This window comes from Salmo salar, chromosome ssa02, assembly GCF_905237065.1.
Source record: "Salmo salar chromosome ssa02, Ssal_v3.1, whole genome shotgun sequence".
Classification (NCBI taxonomy): Eukaryota; Metazoa; Chordata; class Actinopteri; order Salmoniformes; family Salmonidae; genus Salmo; species Salmo salar.
The window spans coordinates 61,599,373-61,623,330 of record NC_059443.1 but is presented as its reverse complement, the minus strand read 5'-3'; the positions used below and the strand labels follow the sequence as shown (position 1 = coordinate 61,623,330).

The 23,958-nt window shown below is 42.8% G+C and overlaps 2 protein-coding genes across 7 annotated transcripts in view; both read right to left on the bottom strand.

The window, feature by feature from the left end:
* The window catches only part of LOC106588670 (metal transporter CNNM2), a 58,185-nt gene extending 46,177 nt beyond the window's left edge, over window positions 1–12,008 (bottom strand). For 2 of the 5 annotated variants that reach the window (XM_014177888.2, XM_014177905.2), the window contains exon 1: window positions 10,191–12,004. In XM_014177888.2, the coding sequence (XP_014033363.2) occupies window positions 10,191–11,682 (1,492 nt within the window). In that variant the 5' untranslated portion in view covers window positions 11,683–12,004. Of the gene's footprint in view, window positions 1–10,190 lie in introns of all 5 variants that reach the window. The other 3 variants (XR_006761889.1, XM_045707197.1, XM_014177898.2) reach the window with 3 other exon arrangements.
* Window positions 12,009–14,554: 2,546 nt separating this feature from the next.
* Window positions 14,555–23,791, bottom strand: as3mt (arsenite methyltransferase). Of its 2 annotated transcripts, none has more exons than XM_014178198.2 (11): window positions 23,654–23,791; window positions 23,272–23,323; window positions 22,338–22,498; window positions 21,976–22,126; window positions 19,995–20,131; window positions 19,804–19,873; window positions 19,406–19,487; window positions 19,140–19,271; window positions 18,816–18,955; window positions 18,287–18,409; window positions 14,555–16,360 (listed from the first exon to the last, which is right to left on the bottom strand). In XM_014178198.2, the coding sequence occupies exons 1-11, from the start codon at window positions 23,677–23,679 to the stop codon at window positions 16,256–16,258; spliced, it is 1,179 nt and encodes a 392-aa protein (XP_014033673.2). In that variant the 5' UTR covers window positions 23,680–23,791; the 3' UTR covers window positions 14,555–16,255. The 2 variants fall into 2 exon arrangements, with proteins under 2 accessions (XP_014033673.2, XP_014033682.2); XM_014178207.2 differs by having other exon boundaries at window positions 22,371–22,498.
* Between the last annotated feature and the right edge of the window lie 167 nt (window positions 23,792–23,958).

The following is a 23,958-nucleotide window of genomic DNA, read 5'->3' as shown; positions in this document are numbered from 1 at the left end:
AATTTCACAGGTTAACGACCGATTAACGACTGTTTATATGCGTGGATCACAAGAACAGTAGTAATACCTTATTGTGTAATTAATGACATTAAGTAACAACTGACATATTTCAACGGAACAACAATGGAACAATACTCAAGTGCCTTCTGGGTAAGGATGGCTTTTTAGGAAAGAGCGCAATTAATCGTGACTACACAAAATAGCGGTAAATGTATGAGTTTGCGTCTGCCCTTAATACTGTAATACGAGAAGTCATTTAAGATGTGTTCAAACACATGAAGAAGACAAGTTGTGATAGCAGATCAGACAGACGTTGCAGTCAGAAACACACTGAGGCTGGAAGCTGGATCCATACTCCTCAACAGTGACACTGCTAATCAGTTTTAAAGGTCCAATGCAATTTTATCTCAACATCAAATGATTTCTGTCTAACAACTAAGCACCTTACTGTAAGAGATTTCCAATTCAAATGGGCAAAAGTTTTTCAAGAAAGAATTTTGCTAGGACTGTCTGGGAGTGGTCTGGGCAGGGAGGGGAAAACTGAAAACTAGCTGTTATTGGCAGAGAGGTTTGGAACTATCTTTCTTATTGGTCTTTTAACCAATTTACCGCATGGCGATGTCACCAGGCAGGTCAAAACTCCATCCCCTAGAACAGGATGAAATTTCAGGCGGTCTATTGAAACAGCTCTACGACTAAAAGGGCATTATCATCGTTTTCAAAATGATATAAAACACAGGAAACTCAAGTTTTTGACTGCACCTGGCCTTTAAAAAGTCTACTCCATGTTATACTAGAATTTGAGGAATGTAGGCCATTTGAAAAGCCTGGCTTTTAACACAACCGGCTCAAACAAACTGATCACAGAAGTGTATTTATTCTCAACAGACCTGTGTTCAACAGAGTAGTCACAATAACTGCAAACCATGCCAATCTGGCACTCCAGGCAGGCTAAAGAAAACACTCAAAGTACTAAAACAACAAAAAGTATTTGAACCGAGGTCTGATTCTCAGAACTACTTCAAACCGATCATTTAGCTACAGTATGTTCTATGCTTTCATTGAACACTTCAAGCCTGCCAAAACATGCCTAGTTTGAGTTGCATAGAAAAAAAACTGAGGTAAAATGAACTCTTGTTTAGTGAGACACGAGTGACTAAAACCGAGACAACCAATCCACATTAAGGTGAAGCATGTAATCAATAGATAAAGTAAAGAGTCTTGAAGGAAAAGTCACACTGTGTTCAAAGGGGTATCCCTCACCAGGAGCCCTTCCTGTCCAACTGCCAACATGATGCCATTTAATCCCACCTCTTACTTCGGCATTATAAGCACAAGGACTGTTACCAGGTGAACAAACACTCAAGCACAGCTTTATTTGCTGCCGAGAATTGAAAAACCACTTTTGTGAAATGATATGAATTCGAAAAGCGTCCGCTGAAGAAATATCCCTGAAAGTGTTAAAATACTTAAATATCAACTAGGTTAGTTTCACTTTAAGACAAAAAGGAAGGAGAAAGGCGGCTGTGGAGGCTGCTGAATCTGAATTAAGCATAGATTGGCCTATATTGCAGGAAAGGGGCGAACTAGTTCAATACGTGCCAGGGCTCATGTAGTCTCTAGTACACCGTTAAAATGAAGTGCTTTGTAATACCAAAACTAGTGGCAACTGTGCTGCCACCAACTCAAAGGAGACAAAACCTTAACTTTTCTGGGGTATTGAAACACATCAACCTGAGATGTTTTGAAACATGACACAGTGTGTTGTAACACCAATTGATCAAGCATTGTGCAACACCTTGCCAGGGGCTGGGGTCACTTCCGGAAAAGGTTGAAAACACTATTTTTGATGTTTCAAGTTCTGTTTAGTGCAGAATTATGGCAGGCATGGGGGTTACACTGCATCAAACATTGCAGGATACTGTATTTGCCTCTACCGTAAAAAGTTTCATTATTGAACGTAATATTGCCTGACAAATTTGATATCTGTTCATTATTATCCATTACACCTCATGGCATAACAAGTTGCTTAATACTAATATAGAAGTATACATTTCTTTCTTCAAACATGCATACAACATTGTGTAAAATAATCATAAAATCTCAAATGTTGAATTACCCACAATCCTCTAAAAACTGAGCCACGTGGGAAGCTAAGCAAGCTAAGCTAAGCGTCAGTATAGAGACAAAGTGGAGTCGCAATTCAACGGCTCAGACACGAGAGGTAAGTGACAGGTTCTACAATCAATCATGGACTACAAAAGAAAAACCAGTCCCGTCCACGATGTCTTGCTCCCAGACAGACTAAACAACTTCTTTGCTCGCTTTGAGGACAATCAGTGCCACTGACACGGCCCGATACCAAACCTGTGGGCTCTCCTTCACTGCAGCCAACGTGAGTAAAACATTTAAACGTGTTAACCCTCGCAAGGCTGCAGGCCCAGACGGCATCCCCGGCCGCGTCCTCAGAGCATGCGCAGACCAGCTGGCTGGTGTGTTTACGGACATATTCAATCAATCCTTATCCCAGTCTGCTGTTCCCACATGCTTCAAGAGGGCCACCATTGTTCCTGTTCCAAAGAAAGCTAAGGTAGCTGAGCTAAATGACTACCGCCCCATAGCACTCACTTCCGTCATAATGAAGTGCTTTGAAAGACTAGTCAAGGACCATATCACCTCCACCCTACCTGACACCCTAGACCCACTTCAATTTGCTTACCGCCCCAATAGGTCCACAGACGACGCAATCGCAATCACACTGCATACTGCCCTAACCCATCTGGACAAGAGGAATACCTATGTAAGAATGCTGTTCATCGATTACAGCTCAGCATTTAACACCCTAGTACCCTCCAAACTCATCATTAAGCTCAAGACCCTGGGTCTCGACCCCGCCCTGTGCAACTGGGTCCTGGACTTCCTGACGGGCCGCCCCCAGGTGGTGAGGGTAGGTAACAACATCTCCACCCCGCTGATCCTCAACACTGGGGCCCCACAAGGGTGCGTTCTCAGCCCTCTCCTGTACTCCCTGTTCACCCACGACTGCGTGGCCATGCACACCTCCAACTCAATCATCAAGTTTGCAGACGACACTACAGTGGTAGGCTTGATTACCAACAACGACAAGACGGCCTACAGGGAGGAGGTGAGGGCCCTCGGAGTGTGGTGTCAGGAAAATAACCTCACACTCAACGTCAACAAAACAAAAGAGATGATCGTGGACTTCAGGAAACAGCAGAGGGAGCACCCCCCTTTCCACATTGACGGGACAGTAGTGGAGAGAGTGGAAAGTTTTAAGTTCCTCGGCGTACACATCACGGACAAACTGAAATGGTCCACCCACACAGACAGTGTGGTGAAGAAGGCACAGCAGAGCCTCTTCAACCTCAGGAGGCTGAAGAAATTCGGCTTGTCACCAAAAACACTCACAAACTTTTACAGATTCACAATCGAGAGCATCCTGTCGGGCTGTATCACCGCCTGGTACGGCAGCTGCTCCGCCCATAACCGTAATGCTCTCCAGAGGGTAGTGAGGTCTGCACAACGCATCACCGGGGGCAAACTACCTGCCCTCCAGGACACCTACACCACCCGATGTCACAGGAAGGCCAAAAAGATCATCAAGGACAACAACCACCCGAGCCACTGCCTGTTCACCCCGCTACCATTCAGAAGACGAGGTCAGTACAGGTGCATCAAAGCTGGGACCGAGAGACTGAAAAACAGCTTTTATCTCAAGGCCATCAGACTGTTAAACAGCCATCACTAACATTGAGTGGCTGCTGCCAACATGCTGACTCAACTCTAGCCACTTTAATAATGGAAAAATTAATGTAATAAATGTATCACTAGCCACTTTAAACAATGCCACTTTATATAATGTTTTCAAACCCTACATTACTCATCTCATATGTATATACTGTACTCTATACCATCTACTGCATCTTACCATCTTGATGTAATTAAATGTATCACTAGCCACTTTAAACAATACCACTTTATATAATGTTTTCATACCCTACATTACTCATCTCATATGTATATACTGTACTCTATACCATCTACTGCATCTTGCCTATGCCGTTCTATACCATCACTCATTCATATATTTATATGTACATATTCTTATTCATTCCTTTACACTTGTGTCTATAAGGTAGTTGTTGTGAAATTGGTAGATTACTTGTTAGATATTACTGCTTGGTCGGAACTAGAAGCACAAGCATTTCGCTACACTCGCATTAACATCTGCTAACCATGTGTATGTGAGAAATAACATTTGATTTGATTTGAGATAGGAAATGCAAGTAGAATAAAACCAGACTTTTGATTAGTTAAATACATACATTTTCTCTATCTTTGGTTATCCTCATATGAAATATCTTACATTTTGAGAAACATTAAGTTGGATTTATTCTTACTATTTTGTGTGTGTGATTCAAAACACAAGCAGAAGACAAACCTCGATCTACCTTTGTAAATATGTCACGTGTTTATGAAATATGACAACATAAGACTAGTAAAACTTAAAGGGGGTGCAACAAGTGAGTGACATTCATTCGTTCAAAAAACAAGACTGGACATGAGTGTGAATGGCCCCATTCTGTATGTGCTACATGGGTTCATCCCAAAGGGCACACGTTGACCCACTCATTAACACACTACTCCTGCTGCTTGACCACCTAATCTCCTGTATGGCTAGCAGTCTCTAATTGTCGCTAATTGTCACTGTCACTAAGTGTCACTACTAGTCGCTAATTGTCACAAATTGTTGCAATCCAACAGAAACTAACAAAGGGGTTCAGAAGTTTGCAAGGGGTTGTCTGTCTCGATTTAAAGGTCTAGGATGACGATAGTGGCTTAGGTCAAGCCACCAACCTGAACCTTAGCATGGGGGCATAGTATTAAGAAACGTCACCACTGGCTTTTTGAGTTTCTTGTGCTCCTTCTCACTCTTCAGGTGGAAGCTGGTTTACTTTACAGTTGCAGTGCAGAAAGTGAAAGCATCCTCTTCAACCACAAACAGAGCCAGCAAGAAACGGCTAATTCAGAATGCTCAAAAACCTGAGATCAAAAGTAAAACCAATTACGCTTTTCATGTGCTTTACACTGAGTATACCAAACATTAGGAACACCTTCCTAAGATTGTGTTGCGCACCCCCCCACCCCCCATCCTCAGAACACCTCAGTTCGTCTGGGCATGGACTCTACAATGTGTCAAAAGTGTTCCACAGGGATGCTGGCCCATGTTGACTCCAATGCTTCCCGCAGTTGTGTCAAGTTGGCTGGATGTCCTCTGGATGGTGGACCATTCTTGATACACACGGGAAACTGTTGAGCGTGAAAAACCCAGCAACGGTGGAGTTCTTGACACAAACCGGTGTGCCTGGCACCTACTACCATACCCCGTTCAAAGGCATTTAAACCTTTTGTCTTGCCCATTCACCCTCTGAATGGCACACATACACAATCCATGTCTCAATTGTCTCAAGGTTTAAAAATCCTTCTTTAACCTGTCTCCTCTCCTTCATCTACACTGATTGAAGTGGATTTAACAAGTGACATCAGTAAGGGATCATAGCTTTCACCTGGATTCACCTGGTCAGTCTATGCCATGGAAAGAGCAGGTGTTCCTAATGTTTTCTCCACCCAGTGTATCTCTAAAGTATGTAGCTGTTGGGGCAGATGTGGTGGGAGGCTTTTTTCTTTCTTACTTCAACCCAACTTCAGACGGCTGTGCAGCAACCAGCTCCACAAGAGGCAGTCAAATTAATTAACAATGACTTACAATACAAAGCACTTTGAACCGAGTGTGGTGCCGTGACTAGAGGCAGATTGACGAGAAACTTTGACCTCCCTTCCTCAGGATTTACAACCGCTCCAGAGGTTGGACGGAAGGAAGGCGAGTTCCCTCTGGAGCAGAGCCAAGAACAGGAACCCAAAGACCGCACTGGCACCTGGCCTCGTGGCCTTGCTGGGAGGCTGGAACCAGGAGGACTAGGGTTTAGTCTGACGTACCTTACCTATATGTACAATCTACAAAAAGGTTATATATAGAACTTTAAAACTGCAATATATAACTTTTTTGGTGAGCCAACCAAATTCACCCAGAAATAGGAGTTATAGATCTGTTATTCTCATTGAAAGCAAGTCTAAGAAGTGGTAGATATGTTCTATGTGCACAATTTCTATGCTTCCCGTTCTTAAAGATGCACTATGCAGAAATCGCTCCACCATTTCCTGGTTGCTATAATTCTAATAGTTCGGCTAATTTCAGTTTGTGACAAAACAAGCAAGAATCGTGTAGAGAATCACTGTACCATCTAAACCGATGTGAAATATATTTTCCATAAGAAAAAATATAGCATTTTCAGCTGTGTAAAGCTGGTATTTAAAACTGAAGGCAAAAGAGCCAGGCCGTTAGCTTTAGTGAATGAGAGCTGTGGTGGTAGATAATGGGGGTTTTATGGGTCATGTTCTGGGATACCTGATGATGTCTAAAGGACTGGCCATAGGTCAGCAATATCCTATAATAGATAAGATTATCAATGCAGCTGCTGTTCTGTTCTGACCACCTTCTAGTCGACTAATCATATCCATGTATTAATGAATCCATTACGCAATGCAAATGCATACCGTTGTCCACTATATTAATAGAAACCTAATTTGAAGTAATCACACCATGGTTTCTGTAAAGATTTTCAACACTGACAGAAACCTTCAAATTAATGTGACCAAATTAATGAATATGCATAATATGTAACATATTATACATTAGCCTTCAAACAAGGCTACTTTGACAAGCACAATTATTTTTTTCCATTAATTTACTTCTCATTAATCGGATTTTACAATAAACCAAAACAAACACTAGCGATTGAATAATGAATATAAAATGCCTAATTGACATTATAGTTCAGTGAAATCATAGTCATATTGACTAGATGACCATGGTCACAACCAGTCTTAAAGTTAAGTATGATAGGCCACAAAGTGTAAGTAGTCTTTTTTAAGCCTTGTAATGATGTAACAACCGTAATGATGTAACAACCGTAATGATGTAACAACCGTAATGATGTAACAACCGTAATGATGTAACAACCGGAATGATGTAACAACCGTAATGATGTAACAACCATAATGATGTAAAAACCGTAATGATGTAACAACCGTAATGATGTAAAAAATGTAATGATGTAACAACCGTAATGATGTAAAAAATGTAATGATGTAACCACCATAATGATTTAACAACTGTAATGATGTAACCACCATAATGATGTAAAAACCGTAATGATGTAACAACCGTAATGATGTAATGATGTAACCACCATAATGATGTAAAAACCGTAATGATGTAACCACCATAATGATGTAACAACCGTAATGATGTAACAACCGTAATGACGTAACATTTACATTACATTTAAGTCATTTAGCAGACGCTCTTATCCAGAGCGACTTACAAAATGGTGCATTCACCTTATGATATCCAGTGGAACAACCACTTTACAATAGTGCATCTAAATCTTTTAAGGGGGGGGGGTTAGAAGGATTACTTTATCCTATCCTAGGTATTCCTTAAAGAGGTGGGGTTTCAGGTGTCTCCGGAAGGTGGTGATTGACTCCGCTGTCCTGGCGTCGTGAGGGAGCTTGTTCCACCATTGGGGTGCCAGAGCAGCGAACAGTTTTGACTGGGCTGAGCGGGAACTGTGCTTCCTCAGAGGTAGGGGGGCCAGCAGGCCAGTGGTGGATGAACGCAGTGCCCTTGTTTGGGTGTAGGGCCTGATCAGAGCCTGAAGGTATGGAGGTGCCGTTCCCTTCACAGCTCCGTAGGCAATCACCATGGTCTTGTAGCGGACGCGAGCTTCAACTGGAAGCCAGTGGAGAGAGCGGAGGAGCGGGGTGACGTGAGAGAACTTGGGAAGGTTGAACACCAGACGGGCTGCGGCGTTCTGGATGAGTTGTAGGGGTTTAATGGCACAGGCAGGGAGCCCAGCCAACAGCGAGTTGCAGTAATCCAGACGGGAGATGACAAGTGCCTGGATTAGGACCTGCGCCGCTTCCTGTGTGAGGCAGGGTCGTACTCTGCGAATGTTGTAGAGCATGAACCTACAGGATCGGGTCACCGCCTTGATGTTAGTGGAGAACGACAGGGTGTTGTCCAGGATCACGCCAAGGTAACAACCGTAATGATGTAAAAACCGTAATGATGTAACAACCGTAATGATGTAAAAACCGTAATGATGTAACAACCGTAATGATGTAACAACTGACCGTAATGATGTAACAACCGTAATGACGAAACAACCGTAATGATGTAACAACCGTAATGATGTAACAACCGTAATGATGTAACAACCGACCGTAATGATGTAACAACCGTAATGACGTAACAACCGTAATGATGTAACAACCGTAATGATGTAACAACCGTAATGATGTAACAACCGTAATGACGTAACAACCGTAATGATGTAACAACCGTAATGACGTAACAACCGTAATGATGTAACAACCGTAATGATGTAACAACCGTAATGACGTAACAACCGTAATGATGTAACAACCGTAATGATGTAACAATGATGTAACAACCGTAATGATGTAACAACCGTAATGACGTAACAACCGTAATGATGTAACAACCGACCGTAATGATGTAACAACCGTAATGACGTAACAACCGTAATGACGTAACAACCGTAATGATGTAACAACCGTAATGATGTAACAACCGTAATGATGTAACAACCGTAATGATGTAACAACCGACCGTAATGATGTAACAACCGTAATGACGTAACAACCGTAATGACGTAACAACCGTAATGATGTAACAACCGTAATGATGTAACAACCGTGTGCACAGAAGCTGCCTGATCAAAACGTATATCGTTCCTGCTATCAACAGACAGGTGTGATTGTCACTGTCAGACTGTGACGAAACCAAAACTCACATTAAAACGAAAACTTTACAAAGTGAGTAACTATGTCATAAAGTCTAACTCCGTGGGTGTTAAGAGAGAGGAGTTATTCATTAATCACACGACTGCATTCTAGTGGGCAGGACGAAGGGAGTTATCACCACCATCATTCAGAGGCAATGCACACAACTTAGAGTAGGGAGAGGAGGGGATTTAAGCAGGTTCTCAAACAAGATGCCCCCACCTGATAACCTTAGCACTGACGCGGTTTTACCATTCCCATGAATGAATTTCCTAATGCAAGTCACAAACCAGAGAGGGGGAGAGGGGTGGAGAGAGAGAGAGAGAGAGAGAGAGAGAGAGAGAGAGAGAGAGAGAGAGAGAGAGAGAGGGGGAACTGTGTGAACATTAACGAGGAATGGAAGTGATGGTGAAAGATAACATGAACATTCCCCCTCTCCACCTTTTCTTTGCAGGAAATGACCCAAGAGGTGACAACAACTGCGCTCTTACATACCTGGCAAGGAATGGCAGCCAGCTACTTTAGGATGCCATTCCTCCCCACCCCACCCCACCTCACCTCTTTTTTTTTTATTGTATCTGGGATTTTTTGTGACACCCTTCCTGATGGAGCAACGCCACACTCCATCTTCCTGAAAGTCGGTTTTCGGCTTAACATCTTTGTTTACACACTTGAGACACTTGGGGCATCAAGGAGACACCATCAAGGACAGCAGGCCATCTGCGCTATGAGGTCATTCATGTGTCTCAGTCAAGTTTTAAATGACAGTAATCTGTTATTAGACAGTAAGACACACATTACTTGATCATCTTCCAGAGGGAAATGGTCTTTGAGCTCTCTATGATGTCATAGTATTATCATAGTAGGGGATCTGACCTGGATATTATTATGTCAAGTGTGTGACATTATACATACAGCTTTGGAACTGGGACAGTGTTGTTCCCAGAGGCAAATACCTCCTGATTGAAGATTGTGATGTTTTCCCTAACTATAAAATGCCATAAATACGTTGACATGAATAGAAATCTACAGTGGAGATGTAATACAGTGAATTTTACTGCTTACTAATGCATAGCAACACTTGTCTCTCCAGGTTACTATATAATCAGTCTGTGTTCCGATGATAGACATGCCAAATGAAAGCCATGATGGAACAGTCATCCCACATTTCTCTTGAAATGGCATGATCATTTGATTGACAGGATAGAGTCGAGCCAATAAAAAAATGAAACCCCTCTCACCTTTCTTGAACTCCTCCAGCATGGCATCCAGCCTGGTGTCATTGAACACAAAATGCAGCTGATGGCTGTAAAACTTAGTGATGGTTTTCAGCGGCGTAGAATCATCTGGGTCGACAAACGCCAGGTCCTTCACGAACAATAGATCCACAATGTTGGACCTCTCGCCCTCGAACACGGGGATGCGCGTGTAGCCGCTCTCCATGATTTCAGACATGGTGTTGAAGTCGAGGATAGCATCACCTGGAATCATAAAACAATCTCTTAGCGGGGTCATCACGTCCTCCACAGTCTTAGTCCGTAGCTCCAAGGCGCCCTGAATGATGTTCAACTCCTCTTTGACCAGATCATTGTACGGATCCGTGACTCGGAGCATCTCCAAAAGCTTCTCGCGGTTGTACACAGTGCCTATCTCTTGGCCCAAAAGGTAATCTAGAAGTTTGCTCACTGGGTATGACGCGGGGAAGGTGAGCAGCATGAAAAACTTGGTGAGGAAAATGGTGTTGGCTCCAACGGCAAGGCCATGTCTTGAGCATATGGCTTGAGGGACAATCTCTCCAAAGATGACAATTCCAATAGTTGACATCACCACAGCTATCAGCCCAGAACCTGCAATATCATCAAATAAGATAGTTAGAGTTGTATTCACGAGCACGTTGCCTAGGAGAAGTGAGCAAAGCAGGTAATTCCCTTGGCTCCTAACTGGCTCTATCTTTTTGGCATAATTCTTCTCCATCTCTGTGCCACAATTCTGTACGATTTGGAGCTCCATTGGGTCCAGTGCCATCAGTCCTAAGTTCAACCCGCTGAACATGCCTGACAGACACAGCAACATGGAAATAAAGATGACTTGAAGCCAGAAGGGAAGCAGAAACCTCTTCTCCTCCACAACTATCACTTTAGTGTCATCTCCGTCGTGGTAAATCCAGGTGTTTTCGGTCCATGGGTCGTGCAGGCCGGCGGCGTGGTGGGCAGGTGTTGAGGTGGCGATGCACAGGTAATAAGATTTACTCCTCTCGGTTTTTCGAAGGGGTTTGACCTCGATTTCAACTACTCCCGACGTTCTGCGACTTAGAATGATGTTGGGCAAGATGATTATATCCGAGGTCCTGATACCGCAGGGATGCGCGGACGTATCCTCTTTGCTCCCGTTGTCCCCCGACAAGCTGTCGATGTCCCCGGCTGGTCGGATCTGCTCGTGTTCCGTAAATGCAATTTTGGACCAGGTCTCGTTGTTTATGTTTTGCCCGTAGACCCTCAATTTGACACGAGACCGTTCACTTACCCGTAGGTAGCCCCTATCCATAAAGGAAATGTCGTCCGTGTCCTCCAACCGGAGCCCGATGATAACCGTGTCCGACTCTACCCCTCCTTCCTTGCCACTTATCGAGGTGACCAAACAACCGCTGACAGTTAAGAAAATCATCGTCAGAGCTCGAACCCGGCTAAGTGACGCCATTTTTGCAAAGGGTACTGGGGCCGACGGCTCAGCCATGTTGATAATGGGCAACCTCCTGAATGAAAAGGGCTTTTAAAAATCAGAGCCAATCGGAGTCCGCCTTCATCTCCACCGGGGGTCGCCGTGATTTGTGCAGCATCGGGGACCCAAGCGCTTGGTTCCACTACGAGTCCGAAACTGATTACTCCTAGAGCGAACTCGTGCCTCCCCTGATGTCCCGGAGACAGACGACGGTAGCACCCAATCCAGTGCGGCAGTTGGACGGGGGCGGAGTTTTCGCCGCAGCTCCAACGAATGAAATTCCAAAACAAGCGCACCTCACGCAAAAAAAGCCCAAGACACTTTCCTCGTGACTTTTTCAGATGGATTTCAGAGGCAACCAATAAATAATGAATTGGTGGGTAGATCCATAATATTTGATTTATCTGAGGGGAGTGAATGGTGCGTCATTATGCAATGTTCTCTCCATTGCAGAGGAGAGCGAGAGGTAGAGGGAGAGAGTTGATTCAGCGGGCTGAATGGAATGCATGCTTTTAGGCTCTGTGACATTCTTTGTGCATTTTAGATGAGTTCCTTAAGATGACCAAACAAGCAATCACAATGCATTTTTTAGCTTAGGGTATGGTATGTCTTGTAGGCTATTTAAAGATGATCTGCAAAGCCTAATTGTAGGGGGGGTTGGTTGACCAACCAAACCAATACAAATGCATGATAGGCATTGGAAATGATATAGATAGACAAAACGTACAGTAATTACCATGCGTAATATTAGCCTAATAAACAGATAATTACGCAAAATGCCTAGACGCATGTATAAGACATTTTATTTTGAATACTGTAGCCTACAATGTTCTGGTGTGAACATAATTCGGTATATCATACAAAGTGTGCAAATTCATGAATTAATCACCCATCATTAATAGGCAATTTAGCCCACGCATGATGCGGTGTTATGCATGAATCACATTTCAATGGGCTACTTTCACAAAGTAGGCATTGGACATCATTTTAAAAACGGAGGGATAGGTAGGATAGTATTACAATATCACATTGAGGTAGACGAGTCATTATCTGTCCAATCGGGGATTATGATGACAAAGGCACAGACGTCAACTCATGGATAATAGGCCTATTCTGCCTGACATATCAGAACATGGAACAAAGCAAATAAACAACATCAGATGAAGCACATATGTTTCTACTACAGATATGTTTTTTCCCCCTGTTTTTGGGTGATGGAATATTTCCGTGCTCTTCAGGGGCTGGTTGTTTATCAACAAAACCGACGCCTGCACAACTATGGGGGAAAACCGACAGGGTTGGCTTAGATTGTTGACAACGTGTAAACTACAGTTAGTCGCCAATATTTATTGAAAACATAAATACAGTTTCTCCATGAACACTTGTTATCTCTCAAATACATTGTTACAGTTGTTGGTTAGGTAGATAGCCAATTGTAGCCATGTCAGCATTGAGGTGACAGTCAGATAACCAACAACAACAAAAATACCTGGTATCAAGAACAAGAAACAACTAGCAGAAACGAGCCACTTACAATTCACCACAGGGCAGTGTCTTGTCATTTTTGCTAGCTATCTGGCCATCCAGAACCATAACAACACATGGACTTCTGCGCCTTTGAAGCGCGCGCAAAGTTTTCTAGACGTTGTCAGCTAGACGTTGTCAGCTAACTAGTCTATAGGTGTTATGACAGTGGATGTAGTTGTAGCAGGGACTGTGTCCAACAGTGCGCAGTTGGGCTGTAGACGCGCACCCACATCTGATTGGAGCAGTGCATCTCTGAGAACGCGTGCTCTCCTATAGGCGAACAGGGGTGGGTCTTTGAATAGCCTACATATTTTAATTTGGAATCAGACGTCAATATGTGCCAATGTTTATTTAAAATGTTCATAATTGCTAAAGAGCGGTGTAAAGGTAGAAGTGAAAACACACAAATATTTTTTTCTCAATTTTGTGCATGCCTCAGCAATTGATCTCTCTGTGTCTTTTGCCCGATTGTAGGCCGTCTTTATCCAGGTGTCCTTGTATCCCTGTTCCTGGAAGCGGGAGGACAAAGCAGCAGTGTTTGTCTCACATACAGATATGGATGAGCAGTTCCTACAAATTCTCAAGAACTGGCTAATGGTAAAACTAGTAAAACGATAATGCTTCTTGATCCACTACCTGGACACTGTCTCCCCTAAGGACGTAATGAGGAAGTCGATCTCTTTTGGATTTAAAAAACATTTAGCCTACTGTATCACAGCCATGTTTTGTTTAGATTTATTTGTATCAATATTGTTTGGCCTTTGCACAAGTCATGGGAGCATTTCGCTACACCAGCAATAACATCTGCTAAATATTTGTATGCGACCAATACAATGTTATTTTATTTGATAAAATGGTTTACAAAATATTATGAACACCTGCTCTTCCAATGAAATAGACCAGGGACGTGCAACTGGCTGCATGCGGCCCTTTTGTAGGCCTGCGGAACTGTTTAAAAAAAAGAACTCAGTCGGGGTCTCAACATACTGTTGAGAGTTAGAATAATAGAACACACAAGGTGCAATTTCGACATTTGGTTGTGCATCAGCAGTCACTCACTTACCCCATGTCAGCTCCGTTTGTTTGATTGTTAAATGAGTCTAGTGGCCAGCTATCTAAACGTGTTGTAAGCATGGTCGAATTACTAACCGGCGTGGGGCACATTGATCATCAGCTAAACATTTGCCCCACCCTATGACAACATGTGTAGAATAGCAGGAAATTAGCTGTAAAACTTCAAATTTCTCTCCACCCCATGACAAAATGAGTAGAATTACATGAAATTAGTTCTAAAATTGCAATACGTTCACGGCAACGTGTTCTCTACGCCCAATGGCAAAACGTGCAGAATTGCAGGAAATTAACTTCAAAAACATTTTTTATTTAATTTTTTTATCTTCAGCTCTCATGAATGGGGCTGATAAAATGTTTTGCCCGAAAGGTGGGGAGGGGGTTATGGATGTGGGTATGCAGACCAGTGGAGGCTGTTGAGTGGAATACTGCTCATAGGAGCAAATGGAATGGCATCAAACACCTGGAAACCATGTGTTTGATACCATTCCACTGATTCTACTCCAGTCATTACCACGAGCCTGTCCTCCCCAATGAAGGTGCCACCAACCTCCTGTGATGCAGACCCACTAGCCACTGCAGCCCCTCATGATGAGTCAAAGTTTCCCATCCTTGACATAGAATCCAGATGAAAGCTATGACCCCTTATTGTCACTTGTTAAATCCACTTCAATCAGTGGAGATGAAGGGGAGGAGACAAGTTAGAGAAGGATTTTTAAGCCTTGAGACATGGATTGTGTATGTGTGCCATTCAGAGGGTGAATGGGCAATACAAGATGCCTTTGGACGGGGTATGGTAGTAGGTGCCAGGCACACCGATTTGTGTCAAGAACTGCAAGTATGGTGGTTTTTCACACTCAACAGTTTCCTGTGTGTATCAATAATGATCCACCACCCAAAGGACATCCAGCTAACTTGATTTGATGTTGATTTTTTAGGATCCCAAATAGCCAATGGCGACAGGTAGTCTTACTGGGGTCTGACAGACAATGAAAAAGACATTACAGACAAAATACAATTTACATACATTTAAGAACATTAACATGTATGGTGTATGAGTCTATCAGTTACACATACATGTCAGTACATGCACACAAGTAGAAACTTGATACAATGGTGGGAAGCATTGAAGTCAACATGGGCCAGCATCCCTGTAGATCGCCTTCAACACCTTGTAGAGTCCATGCCGAAATGAATTGAGGCTGTTAGGATGCAACTCAATATTAGGAAGCTGTTCTTAATGTTTTGTACACTCAGTGTATATCATGTTGACCTATGATTCTGTCTAAATGTGTTGTCTAATATGTATACCTTATAGAAATATAGAAATATATTGTCAATTGAGACTTGATTGCTAACCAATTGTCTAATTGAAATGACTAATTGTTGCCACCCGTTGTTCACTTGAACTTGTATGAATACAGACTGCAGGAGTTTCCTCACAAAGCACACCCTTGAAAAATACCTAGTCGAAACTTTGGGTGTTTATGAATGAAATGAAAATACTAAGAATATAACTGATATCCCGAGTGTGCTTTCCCCTGTGGATCAGTGGAGGCTAGTAGAAGGAGATATAGAAGGACGGGCTCATTGTAATGGCTGGAATGGTATTAATGGAACGGAGTCAAGCGTAGTTTCCATATTAGCGATGTTTGATACCGTTCCATTCCATTTCTGCCATTAGAATGAGCACATCGTCCAATAGCTCCTCACACCAGCCTCCACTGCCGTGGATATATTTTTTGCATTTCTCTCCCACACACCCATCTTGAAATCTAAGGCCAACTTCATTAAAGAGAGACACGCTGACCACTTCTTCACTGCCGGAAATGTGTTTGGATTATGATAATATTCACACAGTTATACAATTAACACATGAGCCTAACTTAAGGCTTGACAAAAATCCATAGTTTGACATGAATTACAATTATTGTTCATTCATACACAGTAAAATCATTCTCTGTGTCTCTCTCATATCTTGGCTACCCCATCACTTGCAAAAGGATGACTCTGCACCACAGCACCCCCCTGTGGCAGAAGAGACAGTTGCACTCCCCAGCTGCAGCACCAGTTCAAAGGGATTCACCGTGCCCACCTGCAATGACACACAGCATGACAGACAGCACAGGGTTTCCCTGGAAAATCACTGAAAAACACTGCATGCCATATTTACACAACGTCATGGTAGTGCGTTATGTAAGAACCTTATATGATAATAACTCTACTATCTTACAAGGTTAGGGTCCATTCCATATAACCTCCAGTCAATTCAGCAATATTTGAAGTTAATTACAGAGAAATACCATTTCAATAATATGAATCACATTACATATCAAGCTCCATGTTGAGTCATATTATGCAACTGCTGTCAGCTACCCTGGATCGGTATTTGTGACTATGCAATATGTTTTTTATCTGCCATTAGTTTATCTTTTCACCGTTTGCCTGAAGCTGTAGCTTGTAGATGCTGTACATACTTTCCATACAGTTTATTACGGCATGAGATCATGACCTGGGCCCGTATCCACAAAGCATCTCAGAGGAGGAATGCTGATCTAGGATCAGTTTTTGCCTTTTAGGTCATTATAAGATAAGATTATATGGACAGATCCTAGATCAGCACTACTACACTGAGATGCTTTGTGGATACAGGCCCAGATCGGTTTGCCCTTTGAGTTCACTTGCAACAGAGAGTGTAAAAGGTAGAGATAATAATAATCTAAACTAGAGTTAGGAGCAAACTAAATAAAGTACCTGGTAACTAGCTTTGGGACACAACACCTGTTGTCTCTCAGTAAAGGGTTACCAGTAGCTTTGGGACACAACATCAGTAGTCTGTGTACTGGTTGGACTCCCTGAGTTGTCGTTCTGGTGGTTGGCGACAGAAAATAACCATTCCACATTATAGCCAGCTACACCCCCGTAAAATTCCAGTCAACAAAAGCATAGGTATAATCACTAGGAACTCTACTTACCAAACATAAAGTGCAATAAGTCCCTCGCTATCAAATAAACATCAGAATACAACTTTTACTCGAACCGCACCATATTCCTTCCAAGTTTGACCCCTCCCTTCACACAAGACTTCCTCCCACGAAATCTACCACTGTTCACACAGCAGGAATATGATGCGGTTTGGACAAAAGTTGGATTCAGATGTTTATTTGATAGCGAGGGACACATTTCACTTTATGTCTGGTAAGTAGAGTTCCTGGAGATTATACATATGCTTTTGTTGACAGGAAACCGTTTTGTTGTAGGTGAATCCGGCTATAATGTGGAATGGTTATTGTCCGTCGCCAACCACCAGAACGATGCACAACTCAGGGAGTCCAACCAATACACAGACTACTGATGTTGTGTCTCAAAGCTACTGGTAACCCTTTACTGAGAGACAACAGGTGTAATGCATTATGATGCGGTTATAATACTGTGTATAAAGAATTGTAAAACTTGTCACGAGAATACAACCTGGTTGAGACCTCAACCAGCCTCAGCCTCCTTACGACCAAGGCTAAACTGAACACCCACAGCCTGAAGAATGTGTAGGGAGTATGAAAAGATTCAAATTGTAGGAAACATAATCAAACCAAATATAGTCCTCAGTGTGTGTGTGTTTTGTGCTTGCGCTAATGTGTGTGTGTGGTTTCAGTGACCATGAGGGACCATGATAAGAAGACATTGAGACATTCCATTGGCTGACGGGAGGACATGCATTCCTTCCTGGTTAAAGGTTCCCAGCAGGACTTTAACGCAGCCTAGTTGTGACTGCAGCACATCTGCTTGACCTTGGTGTGTGTGTGTGTGTGTGTGTGTGTGTGTGTGTGTGTGTGTGTGTGTGTCTGTGTGCATGCGTAGGGGCTAGGGGTCAATTTGGAATTCACAGTGGGACGGTGTCAGTGGATGCGTCATGAACTTTATACACACACATCATGACATTTATACACACACCCTGCAACCACATCTAAAACTCAGAGTATTATGACACATTAGGTGCAATTGTCCTGGTATTGGTACAAACCTTGGGTTTCCTTACACTACATCCAGCAGGTAACCCGGGCGGTTGGAAAGTGAACTCCTCAGCAAACCTGGAGTGGCTGAGGATGCTGGCCACCTCTCCATCCACCTCCACTACCTCATCCACCTGGGTGAGACACACAAATATTACTCACTGCGTATAACACACTCCCGTGGAAAACACACTGCCGTGGAAAACACACTGCCGTGGAAAACACACTGCCGTGGAAAACACAGTCCCGTGGAAAACACACTCCCGTGGAAAACACACTGCCGTGGAAAACACACTGCCGTGGAAAACACAGTCCCGTGGAAAACACACTCCCGTGGAAAAACACACTCCCGTGGAAAACACACCGGGCACAGATCTAGGATCAATATGATCCAATATCTATTTGCCAAACTGTTACATGGGAAATGTGTTTTCTGCTCTGCTTTTAACTTCCCCATACAACACAAACATACTCATATTGGAGAGGAGCAAAGCCTAACTCCATTTGGCAGAAAAACACAAAACAGTATCTTGTACAAACCTTGAACGTGTACTGAGAGTCAAACTCCAGACTCTCCTCAAAACCAGTGATGTTGCCATTGTATATGACCAGAGAGCCTTTGTTAGAGATTTTGGGGATCTTGAAGAGACGGTAGGTGGCAGAGACAAACTTGTAGTCACCTGTAATTCCAGAGGAAATATCAACGTTTTGAACAGTCAATCTTAAAAATGTGGGGTCCCATGTATCAATGCTATAGACCCAGTATGTTATAACAATGTAACCGCTATATGGTAACTTATATGGTTAAGAGCTGATGGGAAAAATGTCACCGTCTCATGTTTAAGACGAGTCAACACATCTCACCTAGGATGGCCTCCAGTTCCATGTTGTCCACGGTGATGACATTGGCCGTGACCAACCGCGGGGGGCTGAATCCCACCTCCTGAGCCAATCGCACTAGGTCCTCCCACCAAAGCGCTCCGCCTAAACACTCCCCTAACGACAGCATTAACATCTACAGTTCACCTAGGTCATTAACTGTTGATGGTACTACACATATAAATAGCAGCTAGAACCAGTCTAAAACAGTGTGAAATGTAATACAGAAGCTGCTTAGTAGACATACATACCCCACAGGACTTTGTTATTCTTGATCTCATCGGAGAGCTTACTGCTACTATAGACATCACTGAAGTACAGCTCTCCTCCATCCTGACGACCAGAGAAAGTAGCAAACATCTTTAGTATGCACGCTTAGAAGAAGTGAAAGAAAGGGAAAGGAGGATACCTAGTCAGTTGTACAACGATGCAGTCAACTGAAATGTGTCTTCTGCGTTTCAATGTTACCAAGCAAGGATTCTCTTTCTTAATTACTTTTTACTGACACGTTTAAGTACAGTAACAGCATTTTACTTCTAAGGACTGGAACATGACATGGACCTCCCTTACAAGCTTGAAAGGGTTCATTGAAGTTTTGTTGGTTGTAATTACCTGATTTGTACATGATATAGTATAGCACACAGTGTACCTTCAGCACGCGGTAAGCATCACTCAATACTTTTCTCTTGTCTGGGGACAAATTCACCACACAGTTGGATCTGTCGCACAACAAAAGGGGCAAATAATGAACCCTCACCGTACTCTAATCACTATGATATTACTGTAAAAATGAACTGTAATCTTTCAAGGGTAAACAAACAACCAACAATGGCATCTTACATGATGATATCAAAGGAGTTCTCCTTGAGTCCAGCCTCCTTTAGAGCCTCGATGTAGCCCTGAACAAAGTCCACGTTGGGCTTCTCGTATCCAAACTCCTGCGTGTGGTGGTCCACGTACTTTCTGGCAACCTCAAGCTATAAAGAAAGAAAAACGTATGTGTTCCCAGGACCGAAACAGCACTCCAAAACAAGAACAGAAAAAAAGGGGAATTTGGCTTGCACATACATACAGTGGCTTGCGAAAGTATTCACCCCCCTTGGCATTTCTCCTATTTTGTTGCCTTACAACCTGGAATTAAAATGTATTTTTGGGGGGGTTTGTATCATTTGATTTACACAACATGCCTACCACTTTGAAGATGCAAAATATTTTTTCTTGTGAAACAAACAAGAAATAAGACAAAAAAAAACAGAAAACTTGAGCGTGCATAACTATTCACACCCCCAGTCAATTCATTGTAAAGCCACATTTTGCAGCAATTACAGCTGCACGTATCTTGGGGTATGTCTCTATTAGCTTGGCACATCTATCCACTGGGATTTTTGCCCATTCTTCAAGGCAAAACTGCTCCAGCTCCTTCAAGTTGGATGGGTTCCACTGGTATACAGCAATCTTTAAGTCATACCACAGATTCTCAATTGGATTAAGGTCTGGGCTTTGACTAGGCCATTCCAAGACATTTAAATGTTTCCCCTTAAACCACTCGAGTGTTGCTTTAGCAGTATGCTTAGGATCATTGTCCTGCTGAAATGTGAACCTCAGTCCCAGTCTCAAATCTCTGGAAGACTGAAACAGGTTTCCCTCAAGAATTTCCCTGTATTTAGCGCCATCCATCATTCCTTCAATTCTGACCAGTTTCCCAGTCCCTGCCGATGAAAAACATCCCCGTAGCATGATTCTGCCACCACCATGCTTCACTGTGGGGATGATGTTCTCGGGGTGATGAGAGGTGTTGGGTTTGCACCAGACATAGCGTTTTCCTTGATGGCCAAAAAGCTCAATTTTAGTCTCATCTGACCAGAGTACCTTCTTCCATATATTTGGGGAGTCTCCCAAATGCCTTTTGGCGAACACCAAACGTGCTTGCTTATTTTTTTTCTTTAAGCAATGGCTTTTCTCTGGCCACTCTTCCATAAAGCCCAGCCCTGTGGAGTGTACAGCTTAAAGTGGTCCTATGGACAGATACTCCAATCTCTGCTGTGGAGCTTTGAAGCTCCTTCAGGGTTGTCTTTGGTCTCTTTGTTGCCTCTCTGATTAATGTCCTCCTTGCCTGGTCTGTGAGTTTTGGTGGGCGGCCCTCTTTTGGCAGGTTTGTTGTGGTGCCATATTCTTTCCATTTTTTAATAATGGATTTAATGGTGCTCTGTGGGATGTTCAAAGTTTCATATATTTTTTTATAACCCAACCCTGATCTGTACTTCTCCACAACTGTGTCCCTGGCCTGTTTGGAGAGCTCCTTGGTCTTCATAGTGGCGCTTCCTTGGTGGTTCCCCTTGCTTAATGGTGTTGCAGACTCTGGGGCCTTTCAGAACAGGTGTAAATAGACTGAGATCATGTGACAGATCATGTGACACTTAGATTGCACACAGGTGGACTTTATTTAACTAATTATGTGACTTCTGAAGGCAATTGGTTGCACCAGATCTTATTGAGGGGCTTCATAGCAAAGTGGGTGAATACATATGCACACACCACTTTTCCATTTTTTATTTTTTGGAATTTTTTGTAACAAGTAATTTTTTACATTTCACTTCACCAATTTGAACTATTTTGTGTATGTCCATTACATGAAATCCAAATAAAAATCCATTTAAATTACAGGTTGTAATGCAACAAAATAGGAAAAATGCCAAATGGATGAATACCTTTGCAAGGCACTGTAAACAAGCAACACAAAGTGTTGTGTTCAGCAATTGCCCCTTATGATATTAAAAACATTTTAATTGAATGGTCACCACCACAGCACACTGTTGTGTACCTGATCCTCAGTCATGTCGATGCCTGTGACGTGGCCCTTCTCCCCGACCAGTTGGCTGAGCATGTAGCAGTCTCGCCCACTGCCACTGCCCAGGTCCAGCAGTCTGCAGCCCTCCAGACACTCTGGGACCACCAGCCCACACCCATAGTACCTGACAGAACAACAGCAGGTCAAGGGCTACATGGTGAGTGTATTGAATCAAGTATCACAGTTATTCATGGATGATTCAACAATCTTATTCACAACAATCGTATCCTTAACAATCTACAGGCAAGCAGGCAGACACAGACCGACAGAGACAGAAAGACACAGACATGCAACTGTGTGAAAATGACTCACTGATGTTATCAAAATGTAATTACATTGTAAGTACAATGTTACAACAGTGAACCCACTTGGCTGTGACTTCAGGATGGATCTTCTTCAGAGCCTTGAGGATGAAGGCTGGGATGGCCTGAGACGGGGCTAAGCAGGCATTACTCTTCAGGTCAGACGTTTTCTTCAGGGTCTTCCCATAGTAGTCCTGAGGGAAGGTTAAAAATACCAACTGTATCAAGATTTATGATGAAAGTCTTACACATTTTTTACTTGGCTGCATCTCATTCCACGATGATCAATCTCAGGTTAATGTTCAACTTAATGTTCAACAATTAATTCAACTAGGCTATCAGGAGCCATAAGCATACTGCCTGGACATACTGTGATGAATGTCCAACACATTAGGAACACCTTCCTAATATTGCATTGCACCCCCTTTTCCCTCAGAACAGCCTCAATTCGTCAGAGCATGGCTCTATAAGGTGTCAAAAGCGTTCCACATGGATGCTGGCCCATGTTGACTCCAATTCTTCCCACAGTTGTGTCAAGTTGTCTGGATGTCCTTTGGGTGGTGGACCATTCTTGATACACACAGGAAACTGTTGAGCGTGAAAAACCCAGCAGCGTTGCAGTTTTTGACACTCAAACCGGTGCGCCTGGCACCTACTACCATACCCCGTTTAAACAAACACCCTCTGAATGGCACACAATCCAAGTCACAATATTATCAAGGCTTAAATATCCTTCTCTAACTTGTCTCCTTCCCTTCAGCTACACTGATTGAAGTGGATTTAACAACTGACATCAATAAGGGATCATAGCTTTCACCTGGATTCACTTGGTCAGTCTATGTCATGGAAAGAGCAGGTGAGCCTAATGTTTTGTACACTCAGTGCAGAAACCTACTGTACTAGTCAGCAATGGGCTACAAATATATGTAAAATGTACTAACAAAATTATACTTTAACTTTGTCATACCTTGACATCCACATGAATCACTGAATCAACGAAACAGCCTTTCCCACATTCCCTATAAAAATGTAAGACATGCCATTTAGCTATAGTTAAATTAACGGACAGACATTTTCACAACAGAAAAAAACATTGTCAAGACAAACATGTCAAACAAGACCTTGTTACAGTAACCTGCAAGTATATTGTCACGATAGGCCATTGTAACGATGTCGCGATTGTAACGAGTCGTGGGAAACAGTTTGGTCTTTCACTTTGTACAATATGAAAAATTGTAGCATATGCTGGCTGGATAGTGTGACTACAATTGTAGAAAGAAATGACACCGCGAGGGGCATGGCCAACAAGTTGAACAACACATCTACAACTGACACTAGTGGAAGCTTACCCGTGTTCTTTCTTGCATTCAGCCATTGTGGTCCAAATGACCCTAATTATTACGTAAGTCTAATAAAACAAACATTGGACTCAAAGTTCATTTTACATGACCTGTCATAACAAAATGTTAACTTCCTGGTTCTCTGTACCGCCCCCTATCCTTCAAATTAAAAGTCTCTTTCAAAATAAAATGTTACAACTGGTTTTAACACTCCTGTTGTGTTCTGGTCGAATTGGACCAATTTACAAGTTCTCTCTCTCTGAAAAAATGTAATGGAATCTGATTGTCATAAGATTCCATGACTTTGTCCACAC

What these genes read in the sequence shown, in the direction of transcription:
- as3mt (XM_014178198.2), bottom strand. Translation starts at nt 23,679, where the DNA reads ATGGCTGAATGCAAGAAAGAACACGG. An exon ending in TGATTCATGTGGATGTCAAG is followed by an intron (nt 22,499 to 23,271) that starts GTATGACAAAGT and finishes ACCTTCCCTCAG; the next exon opens with GACTACTATGGGAAGACCCT. An exon ending in AACTCCTTTGATATCATCAT is followed by an intron (nt 19,874 to 19,994) that starts GTAAGATGCCAT and finishes GTTGTGCGACAG; the next exon opens with ATCCAACTGTGTGGTGAATT.